General features: G+C 43.8%; 1 protein-coding gene across 1 annotated transcript in view; it reads right to left on the reverse strand.

Moving 5' to 3' along the window:
* Nucleotides 1-12448: 12448 nt before the first annotated feature.
* Nucleotides 12449-15433, reverse strand: part of HS3ST4 (heparan sulfate-glucosamine 3-sulfotransferase 4) — a 475623-nt gene continuing 472638 nt past the window's right edge. The window contains exon 2 of the mRNA XM_081554425.1: nucleotides 12449-14479. Within this exon, the coding sequence (XP_081410551.1) occupies nucleotides 13843-14479 (637 nt within the window). The 3' untranslated portion in view covers nucleotides 12449-13842. The remainder of the gene's footprint in view (nucleotides 14480-15433) is intronic.

The raw sequence follows: 15433 nt of genomic DNA on the forward strand, positions 1-15433 counted from the left end.
GCTAAACTAGTGGAGGGGTGACCACTGATGAGAAGACCTCAGAAGACCATAAGGGAAATGTAAATTTTGAGTATAAATATGTTTTATGCAATTATTTGCTAAATCTGATAGCCCTAAGTGGAGGTGATGAGAAGTAGCTGAATTCTAGACATAGTTGCTTTTAAAGTATATGCAAAGGATAGAAGAAAGAGAAAAATGAGGATGAATATTATAAGTTTTGGGCTCTGAAAGGCAAAGAAGCCATTTACTCAAATGGAAAGACATTGGGGGAATGGAAGTGGCCAGGTTAGAACATCTGGAATTTGACTTGAGTGCATTACAATTGAGACACCTTTCGTAATCCCCAAATGGGCAAGTCAAGGGCTGTTTGATGTAAGAATCTGGAATTCAATAGAGAGATCTGGCCTAAAAGTGTGGGATTGAGGGTCACCAGCAATAGGGATGGTGTTTAAAACCATGAAAATATATTAGATCATCTGGAGTAAATGTAGATGGGCACATGTACACCCGTGGCAGATTCATGTCAATGTATGGAAAACCACTACAATATTGTAAAGTAATTAGCCTCCAATTAAAATAAATAAATTTACAAAAAAAAAAAAAAGAAAGAAAGACTAAACCCTGGAAAATGAGGAACCAGAAGGTAAGTTTGAAAAGCAGCCAGTAGTATAGAGGGAAAATATAGAAAGCCAGTGATGTGAGACCAAGTAAGGAAGGTGCTGTATGGACGGATGAGTAATCAACTACTGAACACTGCTTATAGGTTTAGAGGGATGAATATACAATTACTCAAAATATACTAACTATCACTATTCTCAATATTTGTCCTTCACTCAGGATAGAGACTTTGGGAGTTGTTTACCCTAATGGGGGTTGTTGACATCCCGACTGGGATTTAATAGGATTCCTCTAACGTGGAATTATAAGAACTGATGCTTTTGAACTGTTGTGTTGGAGAAGACTCTTGAGAGTCCCATGGACTGCAAGGAGATCCAACCAGTCCATCCTAAAGGAGATCAGTCCTGAATACTCATTAGAAGGACTGATGTTGAAGCTGAAACTCCAATACTTTGGCCACCTGATGTAAAGAGCTGGCTCATTTGAAAAGACCCTGATGCTGGGAAAGATTGAAGGCAGGAGGAGAAGGGGATGACAGAGGATGAGATGGTTGGATGGCATCACTGACTCAATGGATATGAGTTTGGGTAGACTCCGGGAGCTGGTGATGGACAGGGAGGCCTGGCATGCTGTGGTCTATGGGGTCACATGACTGAGTGACTGAACTGAACTGAATATGCAAGAAAAATTATTTATAACTACAAATGTCTCAAGCCCCAAAGATGTTTCTTCTCTCACTTGACGATAAGCTTGGAGGTAGGTAGTTACAGGGTTGCATGATTCAGCAGACCAATAATGCCAGCAAAGAGCCAGGCTCTTTTCTTCAGTCCTACTCCAACATCCTCAGTGTTGGCTATCCTTGTCTTCATGGTTACAATATGGCTGCCACAACTCTAAACAGGTATCATCCTTTCACAATAACATTCAAAAGAAGAAAAAAAAAATGAATTCCTATCCTATCTTATCCTATCATTGGCCACTCTATTTTTCAATCTTTAAAGATTATATTTCTCAAAAACCCTGAGCTGTCCACTGCTCAAGTCTCACTGGCCATAAATCTCCTGGAAATGGGGAATTAAATGAGCATAATTGCTTAGATTGGTCACGGTTCATTCCTTGGTGTTGTGGAAGAGGTCCACTTTCTATGTGTATATTGTCACGTCTTTCCAGAACAAAACCAGGGTTCTGTTATCAAGAAAAAAGGGACTAGATAGTTGTTGAATAAGCTATCAACAACGTCTGTCAAAATAATTATGGCCATTGACCCCATAGGTTTGGGAGCTAGCTTATGACATAGTTCAAACCATGGGAGTAAATGAGACCATGCAGAACATCCACATAATGAGAAATGATACAACCTCCACCATTAATGGGGGGAAAAAAGAAAAAAGAAAGAAGAGGAGAGTCTACAAAGGAGAAAAAGAAAGAGGTGGGAGAAGTTTGAGAGAGATGATAGGCAAGATAAAGCAGGAGCTCTCCATGGAGCAAAGGGGTAATCAACAGTATCAAATGTTAAAGAGAGGTTGAGTAGATAAAGGTTGAAAATGCCCTCTAAATTTGGCAATTGCAAATTTTATTTTTGCTCTTTATGGGTTTTAAAGAGTTGGACACAACTTGGTGACTGAACAGCAACAGAAGCTGATAGCAGAGCTCAGGGGTGTGAGAAGAGGAAAGTGAGAGACTGTAGAGGGTAGAATCTATTTTCCAAAACTTGAGCTGCAAAAGTGGGATGGTGTATGGTGTCTTGAAAAGTGACAAGTTTTTGTCTTTAAATTAATGATGGGACGATCTGTTTTAGATTGACATTAAATGTAAAGACCAGTGAAGAGGAGTGTGAATGAATAAGGTACATGATCCCAGAGGTTAAGAACTGGGAATTCCAAGGAACTTCCCTGGTGGTCCACTGGTTAAGACTCTGAGCTTCCACCGCAGGGGGTACAGGTTCAAACCCTGGTCAGGGAACTAGATCCCACATGCCACGTGGAGCAGCCCAAAATTAAATAAATAAATGAAATTAACAGAGCAAAAAAGCTTTTAAAAATTTAAAAATACCAATAGAAAAAGAGTTAGGGATTCAAGGCAAAAGTAGGACATGAGTCATGGGTGGAGGAATTAAGCATTCATACCGTAGCTAGCAACTTATAATTCAGAATAAGAAATCTATCATAATGATAATAATAGCTGGCTTACTGAGCTCTTTCTTCCTGCCAGTCCCTCTTTTAAGTTTCTTGACTGTGTCGTCCCTCTTAGTCTTCACCCCCTCCTGTGAAGTAGACACAATTGTTGTTTCCATCTGGTGGATGAGGGAAGGCAAGACCAAGAAGAGGCAGAGAAAGATGACCTTGACTTTCTCCATGACATTCACTTTCTTGACCAATCGAACACAGGGGTGGGGAATAGATAGGGAAGAGGAAGTTTGAAAAAAGGTGGAAATTGCTGAAACAAATACAAGGGACCTGGGGGGAAAGAGTTACCCAGGGAGAAATAAAGGAATGAATAACAGAACTGAGAACCTAACTGAGATTAGAAACCAGGAATTTATAGAGACCCCCATCTGCATTCTTTGCCAAGAGCTCCAGAGCAGAATATATAGATGATGGGATTCATCCTGGCTGGAGGACTGGTCTGCGAGTGTATGATTTAGACTCAGTGCTCAGATGTGCTGCCTGTGGCATAAACAGTTTCTATTTCATTTTATTTAATTTTATTTTTTGCTTTTTCTTTCCTCTCAGCAGGATGACCAGAGTAATGAAAGCTCTTATTTCCAGAGCCCTTCCCCCAAGCATTCCCAGAAGCAGATCCTCTCCCCTGGCACCCTTTAGAAGCCCTTCTACTGGGATAAAAATGAAGAAATCTTTTCTTCCTGAAACGACAGAAGAGAAGCTATCTCCTGCTCCATCACACAGTCTTGCCTTTGATCGTCGAAGCCACAATGGAATCTGTAGCCATCATCTCGAATGTTACTTGCTCTTTCCTCTTGGGATAGAAGGAAGCAAAGTGATTGCTAAATATTGCTTTTTCCATGAGTTATCAAAAAGAACACACACAGCTTTTTTTTTTTAAATACTATTTATTGTAGACTTTTTTATTTTTATCATTCCCAAGGCTGTTCCCGTGATCTTAGAAACAAACTAGTGACAAAACTCATCCTCTAAAGACATGTACATTGAAGGGGAAATATCCTTTATTACACAGACACTGGTGTAATCGAGTTGCTTGTAAAGATATGGCAGAGGCGGGTCTGCCAAGGGGATTGGGGTTCTTAAATTTTTTTAGGGGTAAAAAGACTAACTCCTTCTCTCCAGCACAGAGCTGAGTGAAGGCTGCTCTGTACTGTCCCACCTCTGCCTTGGTGAACCCACTCTCAAGATGTGTAGGACATGAAGCGAGGGGCTTTTAACCTAATCCTGCAATTCCAGCTCTTCTCATTCTCTCTTCCCCTCCAGGATATTTTGTGTTTCTTCCAGGCAGGGAAAAGTTAAAAAAAAAAAAAAAAAGTTAGATATGTCCAAAAAGCTTAATACCAGCTCCTCTCTTGAGCTGAAGCTTAAAGGAAGGACATATCCAACATCTTCTATAGCCCCAGAGGCCCTTAATAATCAAATTCCAGAACTTAATGTCCCCTGGGAAGCCATCCTAGCCATTCTCACTTATTGACTGGATGGCTCTTGTATCTTTCCAGACAGATAGGCTTCTCTTTCTCCTATTAAAGGTTCATGAGGCTAGGTCACCAGACTTCTTGTTCACAACCTTTGTCTTAACAGCTAGCATAGCTATGAAACAAATTCCTGCCAAATAAGTGATGGAATGGAAAAAGTGGTGGGATTTCACAGCCTACATGGTTTGCTTTTGTCAGTTTTTAAAATTTTTTGTTTTTTTAATGTTTACAGTGTTGTGTTGGTTTCTGCCATACAGCAACGTGAATCAGCCATAATTATACATATATCCCCTCCCTCTTGAGCCCCCTTCCCTTCTCCCATCCACCCCCTCTAGGTCATCACAGAGAGCCAGACTGGGCTCCCTGCGTTATACAGCAACTTAGTTTGCTTTAACAACTATCACTGCCTAAAACTTCCCTCTTGAGACTAATTCAGTGGATTCTAGATAAAGCTGATTCCCTGTGGTCTCCTTGGGACTTCATCTTGCTCCTTATCCAGAGGCGCCTCTCCTGGTTGACAGATGAAATGTGGACTTGACAAAGAGTAGTGGAAAGATGTGTGCACTGGTCAAACACACACAGGTCTAGGTCCACACAAAGGTGTACTCTTTGCAGAACTCTAGAACATTCTTACCCCTGCATCATTAGTATCTTGGAAGATAGGGAAAACCATTAAGAAAGGTTGGTCTGCATTCCAAAAAGGCAAGGTGGGGGGAACATTCAGAATCAAGCATAAACTCAACCCTTGCTTCCTGAAAAAGTCTCCCTGTTAATATCTGTAGAAGCACCCCACTTCTGAGATCCATCTGTTAGACAAAGCTACTTTTAGTACCCTTGGTTGGTCTCCTTAATCTCTGATGTGAGGGTATGGAAAGTACTTTGGGCTACAATTCAATAGATCCAGGTTGGGAGAGTGGCTCTTCTATTACCCTAAGTTAAACAGTGCTTGCATGCATGCGAAGTTGCTTCAGTCATGTCTGACTCTTTGCGACCCTATGGAGCATAGCCTGTCAGGATCCTCTGTCCATGGGATTCTCCAGGCAAGAATACTGGAGTGGGTTGCCCAATTCTCCTCCAGGGGATCTTCCCGACTCAGGGATTGGACCCTTATCTCTTATGTCTCCTGCATTGGCAGGGTTCTTTACCACTAGCGCCACCTGAAAAGCCCCAAGTGAGACAGGAAGCGCCTTAATTTTGCATCGATAAAGTGAAGACTCAAGATTCTCCACAAATTCTCTCCAGATTTTCTTCACAAATAGAGACAAATTTCTCTATTGGCTGCACCTGGAGCCCCACATAACCTTATCCTAGTTCTCAGAGAACCCTAAAGGTTCTTCCTGACTTTCTATTGCCTTTCTTCTCAGAATAGCCTGTCCTGCAGCTCCAGGATCCAGATTCCCCAGGCACATGGAATAGATAATCTGGCATCTCTGTAAGGGAAGGCGTCAGGTGTCTCTCAGTTGAGACAATGAGATATAAGGGTGCTGGAAGATGAGAGCCAAGGAGGAAAAATTAATTAGGGAAATAAGCTGTCCAGGAAGGAGCCATCCAGGACACCTTCTAGATAGTGCTTCCTGGGGCCAGGCAGCTGAGAGAGGGATCTGCTGCTCTGGGTGTCATTGTGAATACAGATGGTGTTTTTCCTTAAAGTCTTCATTGAATTGGTTACAATGTTGTTACTGTTTTATGTATTGGTTCTTTGGTCCCGGGACATGCAGGATCTTAGCTTCCCAACCAGGGATCAAACCCACTCCCTATGAACTAGAAGATGAAGTTTTAACTGCTGGGCTGCCAGGAAAATCCCTAGATCTTTGTTTGATCTTGGACCAAGGACCGGGGAATGAGTTCATGATGCTTAAGACTGGCCAGTGAGGTGTTAACCCAAATGAACTCTTTGTCTCACATACAGCCCTACTTATATCCCACAACTATCATAACAGCAGGGTATCATGGGTCCACTCAGAGCCAGGAAGAAGCTGTGATGAAGAGCTTCCTGACCCCAAAACATGCAGACCGTTCTAGCTCTCATCTATTCATGGCCTCAAGGATGAGCACTGACTGGTCGTTCATTCTAAAATCATTTGAATGCAAACTAGTACAGCCACTATGGAGAACAGTGTGGAGATTCCTTAAAAAACTGGGAATAGAACTGCCATATGACCCAGCAATCCCACTGCTGGGCATATACACCGAGGAAACCAGAATTGAAAGAGACGCGTGTACCCCAGTGTTCATCGCAGCACTGTTTACAATAGCCAGGACATGGAAGCAACCTAGATGTCCATCAGCAGACGAATGGATAAGGAAGCTGTGGTACATATACACAATGGAATATTACTCAGCCATTAAAAAAAATACATTTGAATCGGTTCTACTGAGATGGATGAAACTGGAGCCCATTATACAGAGTGAAGTAAGCCAGAAAGAAAAACAACAATACAGTATACTAATGCATATATATGGAATTTGAAAGATGGTAACGATAACCCTATATGCGAGACAGAATAAGAGACACAGATGCATGGAACAATTTTATGGACTCTGAGGGAGAAGGCGAGGGTGGGACGTTCTGGGAGAATAGCATTGAAACATGTATATTATCATATGTGAAACAGAACACCATTCCATGTTCGATGCATGAGACAAGGGCTCAGGGCCGGGGCAATGGGATGATCCAGAAGGATGGGATGGGGAGGGAGGGGGGTGGGGGGTCCAGGAGGGGGAACACATGTAAACCCATGGCTGATTCATGTCAATGTATGGCAAAAACTATTGCAATGTTGTGAAGTGATTGGCCCCCAACTAAAATAAATAAATTTATAAAAAAATAAATAAATAAATAAAATAAAATCATCCTTTTCCAAGTGGTCCAGAATGATTAGATGCAATCAGAGCTATTCAGGGAAAGCTGCTCAAGCCCAGGAGAGGTCTTCAAGAAGAGATTATGAAAATACCTTTTGAAACATTTCATGCTTTTCTTTAGGACAGGCTGTACTGACACTTTCTCTCCTAGAATCCCCCAGTGCAGCAGCCTGTGTTGCGATCTTACTTCAGTCATTATGTTGATGTGCAACTTTGGGAATGTCCCTTAAATTGCCAAACCATCACAATTCCCATCTGCAAATTATAAGGTAAGACTTGTTGGTCATTCCCAACCTAGAGGACAAGTCTGTATCTAACTGAAGATGTGTGAGTGTGTGTGTCTTCATTTTCACTATTATTGATTAACACATTTTCAGAAAAGTTGGATTTCTATTGATTTGAAGTCTTTCTTGCTATGTGAATCAACAAGTAGCCGACAGCCAAGGAAAGAAGGATGCCTCTTGACCTTGGACTTAGGCAATGCCAAGGTGGTGGTGGTGGTGCTGTTGTTGGGGTCTCTGGAAGGACTCGTGTTCCCTATTAATGGCTTGGTTATGGTCACTTAGAGATACACAACTTTTCTTCTGCCAAAAGATTATCTTTGATAGCAACGTTCCTCATGCATACTTCTCTCTTTCTCACCCCTGCCCCCCAACCCCCGCCAATCTCTGCCTTACAGCCTTCTTAATTATCCAATCTTTACATTTTATTTTGCTAGTGTCTACCTCTTAGTGTGTTAGCCTAACTCTAAAGCATAAGTATAGTTTTAAGATTTGAGATGATGCAAAATGCTGCCGAGTAGGGTCTTAGATGCCATGAACTTGGTGGTCTCTCCTTTGCCTTAGTTATTACCACTACTACCCCTATTTCAAGTTTCCATAACACCCTGTGCACCCCCTCGTAACAATGCAAACCTATGTATTTCATTTTTCCCGTATCCATCTTCCCCACTAGGCTGGGATCCCTGTCAAAGCAAGTCAACTTTGCTCTCTATCAATTGCCCCTTGGTTAATCTACACATATTTGTGGAATAAAATCCGAATGAAACATGGCTGTCTCTGGACCACAACTGGTTTCTTGTATCCAGGGACACTCAGAATGCTTGCCCATCTTCCATTCTCGAACTCACATTTCATGCATTTTCTTGGCCTTTATTTTTTGCCCTGATGGTGGATGATGTACTATTATTACCTTGAAATAATGTATTTTCACAATTTAAATAAGTGGTTTCCAGTATCTATTATATCTGGAAATGACACATCCTCACCCTCTTGATAACCTGGAAATCACATGAGCGCATCTCCCTACCCCCCAGCACCGTAGTTTGTTACACAAAGAAACCAAGGTGGTCTCCCAAGCCCACTTGCTTGGGCTTGCTCCCAAGCCCTTGCCCTGATTCTCAGCCATCTTCATCTTCCAGGTAAACTCTTAGGAGTCAGAGTTCTAAGCACAGAATTCATAGCTTGGAAGCTTGAAAACGTCACCCCCATTTCCATCTCAAGAGGATCTGTGTGGCCCTTTGTGAATGAGCCTAGGAGTCTTGTAGTATCTAAAAGAAACGTTTAGAGTGAAAAGCAAGAGAAAGGCCAGAGTGAGGTGACCCCATCTGGGTATGCGGTGGTGGCTGAAGGGGCCTGACCTGGGTAGGGAAAAGGTTTCTCATTTAATTGCCTGAAATTCAGCCAGTTCTGAGCTATTTATAGAGGATTTTTTTCTTTCGACCTCAGCTCAGGAAAATCAGTGGTGGTTCTCTTCCTCCTAACATTCTTGTAATTGTCCAGTCTAAGTAAGGATACACCCTTGAAACACTTGTTGTTCTAGAAGGGCTATCAGGAATCCCCTTCCTCTTCCTCCTCCTCCTCTTCCATATTCTTCATCTTCTTTATGATTATCATTATCATCACTACCATCACTCTCCAGTGTTGCCAAGGAAGCACTTTTTTCTTTTCAAACACCTTCCCATCTATTAATTCAGTTTGGTCCTCACAGTCACTCTGGATGATATTCCAGTAGGGGTTCAATATGCTCATTTTCGAGATAGGAAAACTAGAGTTCAGATGGGGAAGGCTACTTTTCCAAGATAGAGGCAAGGATAAAACCTGGCTACCTCTCTTCTGAAAGTAGTGAGACAGAAGTTTTTTTAGGGGGTGGGATGGTGAATAAGGAGGTGGAGGATGGGCAAACAAGAAGGGGTAGGACAGATCAGAAAGATCTAGAAGGCAGAATCAAGGGGCTGAAGTTTTAAAGATGTGAAACTCAGATGAAGACTCCTAGTACCATGGAACTGAGAGGACCACTCTTTCCAGAACTTAAAATTGGGTCTTGTTTAGTTGCTAAGTCATGTCCGACTTTTTTGCAACCTCAAGGACTGTAGACTACGAGGCTCCTCTGTTCATGGAATTTCCCAGGCAAAGATACTGGAGCAGGTTGCCATTTCCTAATCCAAGGGATCTTCCCAACCCAGGCATCAAACCTGAGTTTCCTGGTTGGCAGGTGGATTCTTTGTCACTCAACCAGCTGGGAAGCCCCAAAATTGGGTCTGAGAGGCTCATAATGGTGCAGGGAATTCCCAACAAATGGCCACATCCTTCCAACTCTTAAGTGAGGGTTTCCATAGACAGGCTAAAGATAAATGGGGCTACTGAATGCTTTTTTTATTGTTGCTGTTGTGTTTTGAGCTGGGGGTATCAGTTAAAAGGTCAAGGCATTCACACCTTTCAGGTGCAGACTATTATGTGCAAAAAGCAATGAACATGAGAACAATGCCAGCTGCACTATTTGGAAGGATGAATTCTCCCTTTCTCATCTCTGAACCACTCGAAGCCGCCTTTCCAGTGCTATGAATCATCCGTTTGAGGGAAGGGAGGGGAATAGAATGTTAAATACAATTTATACTTTGCTAATTGAAATCAAATACAAAATTCAGTCTCCCGTGAGTTGCCATGCTCATGTTTAAATAGGGTGGAAGTGTCATTAACCTGAGACCATTTTCATAGGCTGACTTGGCTTTGATGGAGAGGAAGCAATTCCTTTGTCAAGTTTCTCCACCAAAGGAGGGGATGTGGCTTGGTGACTCCCTCTGAGTCACAAGAATCAAGCTAGAGAAGACACTGCTGAAAAGAGAACTTAAACATGCCAAGTTGGCGTTTCTCTTCAGAACCATGAGCTTTCACCCATATCACCAACCAGATGCTTAAAATAAAAATTCTCCAAATATCAAGGCTTAGGCCTCTCTCTGCCCCAGTTCTCCAGAGAACTTTAGTCTGCTGTTCTATGCAAGAGGGGTAAATACTTAGGGAGAGTTTCCTACTTTGATTTCCCAGGTCAGAATGGTTTCTTAACCATGGGCTAACCATTTAAAAAATGGATTTGCTTTTCCTATCTAAGTGAGGATGCATACTCACTAGGTTTCTTTTTTAAGCAGCACTTCAGGGCTTCCCTGGTGACTCAGACAGTACAGTACCTGCCTGCAATGTGAGAGACCTGGGTTCAGTCCCTGAGTTGGGAGATTCCCCTGGAGGAGGAAATGGCAACCCATTCCAGTATTCTTGCCTTGGGAATGTCATGGACAGAGGATCCTGGTGGGCTACAGTCTATGGGGTCACAAAGTATTGGACACAACTGAGCGACTAATGCTTTAAGGTCTTGATATTCTGGATTTATAGGGACAGGTAGACAGCCAGGGAGGTGGGATGTGGACAGTGGTGTGACTGAGGGGCTGAGCTAGTGTGTGACCACCCACTACATAAGAGATGGAGTAGGCTAGAGCAGTGGTCATTCTTGCATGCATTCATGCACAGTCGCTCAGTCATGTTCGACTCTTTGTGACCTTATTGACTGTTGCCTGCAAGGCTCCTCTGTCCATGAGACTCTCCAAGCAAGAATATGGGTGTGGGTTGCCATTTCCTACTCCAGGGGAGCTTTCTGATCCAGGGATTGAATCCGAATCTCCTGCATTGGCAGGTGTATTCTTTACTGCTGAGCCACCAGGGAAGCCCACTTGTCATTCTTAGCTCATGGAAAAATATCTTTCAAGTTTTCCTACCATGAGCTGCTCCTTTGACCTCCTAAGTTAAAAGATTACCCCTTACTTAGTTGTCACTGAACTCCAAAAGAGACCTATTCCTCCAAGGAAGCCATCAATCCTAGGGGCCATCTCATTCAGACGTGACCCCCACAAAGGCATGAAAGCAGGGGAGGAAGGAGGATGAGAAGGACAAAGAAATACAAGGTGAGACTTCCCTCGTTCTCAATCCCAGCTTCCATAACACTGTTTTTGAAAGGGTAGATGTCTGCCCGTGCCCTCCTAGAGATTCCAACCCTTTAAAAATTCTGCAATGCAGCTTAGGAAGTGTAGCCTGAAAATCCCCCCACAGCTGGCTCTAATATGTAATCAGAGCCACTCCTTGCTTTGCTCATGAAGTTAGTCAATGTTAGTTACTCAGTTGTGTTGGACTCTTTGCAACCCCATGGACTGTAGCCCACCAGGCTCCTCTGTGCATGAAATTCTCCAGGCAAGAATAACGGAGTGCGTTGCCATTCCCTACTGCAGGGGGATCTTCCTGACCCAGGGACTGAAAACTGCATCTCCTGCGTTGCAGGCAGCTTCTTTCCTGTATGAGCCACCCGGGAAGCCTTTGCTCTATAAAACAAGGCCCCAAATCAGTCACCACTGTACATTCTTCTGTTCAAGCAGGCCCTGTCTTCTTTCAAATAGGTGTGGATGTGTACATGTGGCACAGTTTTATTTCTATCTTCTTTTACTTTGGTGGTTTAGTCACTAAGTCATGTCTTATTCTTGTGACCCCATGGACTGTAGCCCACGAGGCTTCTCTGTCCATGGAATTTTTCAGACAAGAATATTTGAGTGAGTAGCCATTCTCTTCTCCAGGGCATCTTCCCAACCCAGGGATGAAACTCACCTCTCCAGCATGGTAGGCAGATCCTTCACCGCTGAGCCACCAGGGAAACCCATTTTACTTTGGTAGTAAAGGGATATATGCTGACTTCAACTCAATAATCATTTTTTTTAATCTGGAAAAAAATTGTCAGATTGTTTCTGAACCTTGCACATCAGTCTGTTCCTTTGCAGGGTGGGTTAAGAGGGGAGGACACTGCACCCCTTACAGGAACTGCTTCCTTTGTGCTATTTCACGAATCATCCTGCCCTGCAGATAGAATTCCCTGGCAGAGTCGCTGACCTAGGTCCTCCTGGCTATCCCAGAGAAGGGATACTCCCAGAATTTGGGGGGTGGAGGTGGAGGTGGGAATGGAGGTAACCAATACAAACACACTATCAAAATCCATCAATCAGATTGCATTAAGCTTTATAACAACACAGTTTTCAGTTAGCGGGAGAAATGACAGTTTAATAACAGTTGAACAGATTTCACTCCCTCCCCCCACTCATACATATTTCCAATTTTGCTAGAACAGTTCCTGGTTCTGGAGATCTGTGAAGAGTGCTTTATGTCAAATGCTGCATTTTAATGGAATCAAACTAATGGGAAGGGACATTTGATGCAGCAGCCCTTGATGGGGGTGTCCGCAGACAGCCCTTACCCTCCCCCACCCCCTGACACCGGGTCTGACAAAAGGAGTCAGCCTGCTTGTTGCTGCCCCAATATGTGCCATCTCTGAATCGAGCAAACGAAGCATGAGATGACCATGAAGGGGAGATGGTGGGACAAAGAGAGAGATGGTGATCAATCCTTTGTGGGTTGGGTTGCTAAAGGTTATTCATGACAAAAGACATGCCAGCTCTCTGGTCCCTGCCCCTCTGGGGACCCTAACGGAGAGAGCCCCTGCAATAGCTTGTCTCAGATCCATGCTGCTGAGGGTCTCAGAGATGAAGACCTCCCACCAAGAAGACTTGTTTTCTTTCTTCACTCCCAGAGATGGCATTCATCTTTCCCAACCTCAGAGCTCTGGGCTCAGCTGCAACTCCCTTGCTCTAAGAGCAGTCCTGTGAGCCTGATTCTAAGGAGGGCCTAGGCTAAGCTTTTCCACCACCCAGGATACTCATGAAGAGAGAGAACCAACTGCCCTTCGAAGGCTCTTAGAAGGAAGGCTTTCAGGGATGTCAGCTTTTTTTGTGTGTGTGTGGTGAGGAACGTGCATGCCTCTGCCTTCATCAGATGAGGAGTGAGGAAGTCAAAGGGTTGTGGGATGAGACCTTTAAGGAGAAGGCTTGTGACACCTTAAGAGGGAGGATCTTGCTCCCTAGGAGTCCTGGAGCAATCAGCCACGATTAGTATTCTGGCGAGATTGATAGAGCAGGGGACCTTCGCCAGATATGGGGCTAGAACTCAGGCTTCTCAAATTAAAGTGAGAGGCCCCTGCCCAAAGTAGATCTTCCCTTCTCTCTTATCATTTAAACAAACATGGCACTGTCTCTGACCTTGACAGCTATTTATCCTGTCTTCAGACTAGACTAACCAGCAGAAGACAAGAATTAACAGTGGATTCTGGTGGCCAGCTGGTCAACCAGATGCTGTTACCCAGGCAGGCCTGGTACCCTATGAGCATGCCAGGGGATCCATCTCTCTGCCTAAGCCAACAGCGTTGGAAGCAATCCTGACTGGACAAAGGAGGAGATCTACTTGGCACCCCAGCAAGGCTGAGGCTGCAGACCCTGGGGGATTCAGGACTCGGGTCCAGAGCCTCCCTAGCAACTTGCCAGCCTTCCCTCCACATTGCGAGCCTCATTTGTCACCCTCTTCCTGTTCCCACTGGAAATCTTGACCAGTCATTTGGTAAAACATCATGTTGAAGGGTTTGTAGAACTTCCGCAGTCTGTGGATCACATCCGGGTCAATGCGAGGATGAGTCCGACCCTTGCTCTTGCCTAAGCATCTGGGGGCACTGCTGTCTTCTGGCTTCTTTAAGCAAGGGAACCCCTTGGTTTTGTTGAAATAGAAGTGTTTCTCAGTCACAACACGCTTGAGGCCTAGAAAATCCTGTACTTTGGCCATTTCCCCGGCGGGGTCCACTATGAGTCGCTCACCGCTGACAAAGAGGATCTGAGAGAGGGGGAAATACTGGAGCCAGTTTTCCAGATGCAGAGCATAGATTCCTATTCGAATGGCACTCCAGGAGGCATCGATCAGCCCTAGGGTCCGATTTTTGAAGGCCAGCACCTCGAAGGTGGGGATCTCGGGTTTCTTCGACAGTGTCTGGGTGTAGTCCGAGATGGCCCTGGTCACGGGGTTCCTCACCACCACGATGAGTTTGATGTCCTTGGCCATGGAGTGGATGCGCTTGGGAGCCTCGTTTGTCACAAAGTAACTTGGCGTCTTCTCCATGGTTAACTGCCCATCCAAAGTCTTGGGCATCACATTTCTAGAAGAAGGAGGAAAACAAAAGAGTGGTTATTCCTATCCAGAAATAACTGAACTTGTCCCACGAAACATTTGATATAAACAGCTCAGTGGGGAGCTACCAAATAAAATTCATATACACTTGGAAGTTCTTTTTAGACATGTTGGTTGCTCAGTCATGTCCGACTATTTGCGACCCCATGGATTATAGACCCTCGAGCTCCTCTGTCCATGGAATTCTCCAGGCAAAAATATTGGAGTGAGTAGCCCTTCCCTTCTCCAGGGGATCTTCCCGTCCCAGAAATTGAAGATGGGTCTTCTACACTGCAAGCAGATTCTTTACCATCTGAGCTACCAGAGAAGCCCTTTTTAGACTATGTGTCCCACATAGTCTTGATTAAAGTAGTATCATAAAAGGCAGCAAAAAGCTTGTGCATTCATTCTTGGGAATGTTATACACCTGCGTTTAAATTGCAGCTCTGTCTCTTGCCAGTTATGTTTAACCTAGTTGGACTCTTAATTTCTCTGTGTATTAGTTTTATAATCTCTGAAATAAAGATAATGATAGCACCTACTTCACATGGTTGTAAAAGGATTAAAGGAGATAACACTTTTAAAGCATTTAGCACAGAAGCTGGCATGTGTAAGAGCTTAATAAATCAAGGATAGGATTGTTGTAGTGGCTTTCGGAATGTGTTTGAGCTCAACAAGACCGAAAAGGTGATCTAGCCTAAGGGTTGGCAAACTACTAGCTGCCTCCTGTTTTTGTATGGCCCACAGGTAAGAATGATCTCATCTTTAAAGTGAAGTGAAAGTGAAAGTCACTCAGTCATATCCTACTCTTTGCAACCCCATGGACTGTAGTCTGGATGAGGGAAAAACAAAAATAACAAGACTAACATTTTGTGGCACAGGAGAATTGTATGTAATTTACATCTCAATGCTTATAAATAAATTTTCATTGGAATATGGCCAC

Source organism: Giraffa tippelskirchi, chromosome 13, assembly GCF_054371585.1.
Source record: "Giraffa tippelskirchi isolate mGirTip1 chromosome 13, T2T-mGirTip1v1.2.pri, whole genome shotgun sequence".
Classification (NCBI taxonomy): Eukaryota; Metazoa; Chordata; class Mammalia; order Artiodactyla; family Giraffidae; genus Giraffa; species Giraffa tippelskirchi.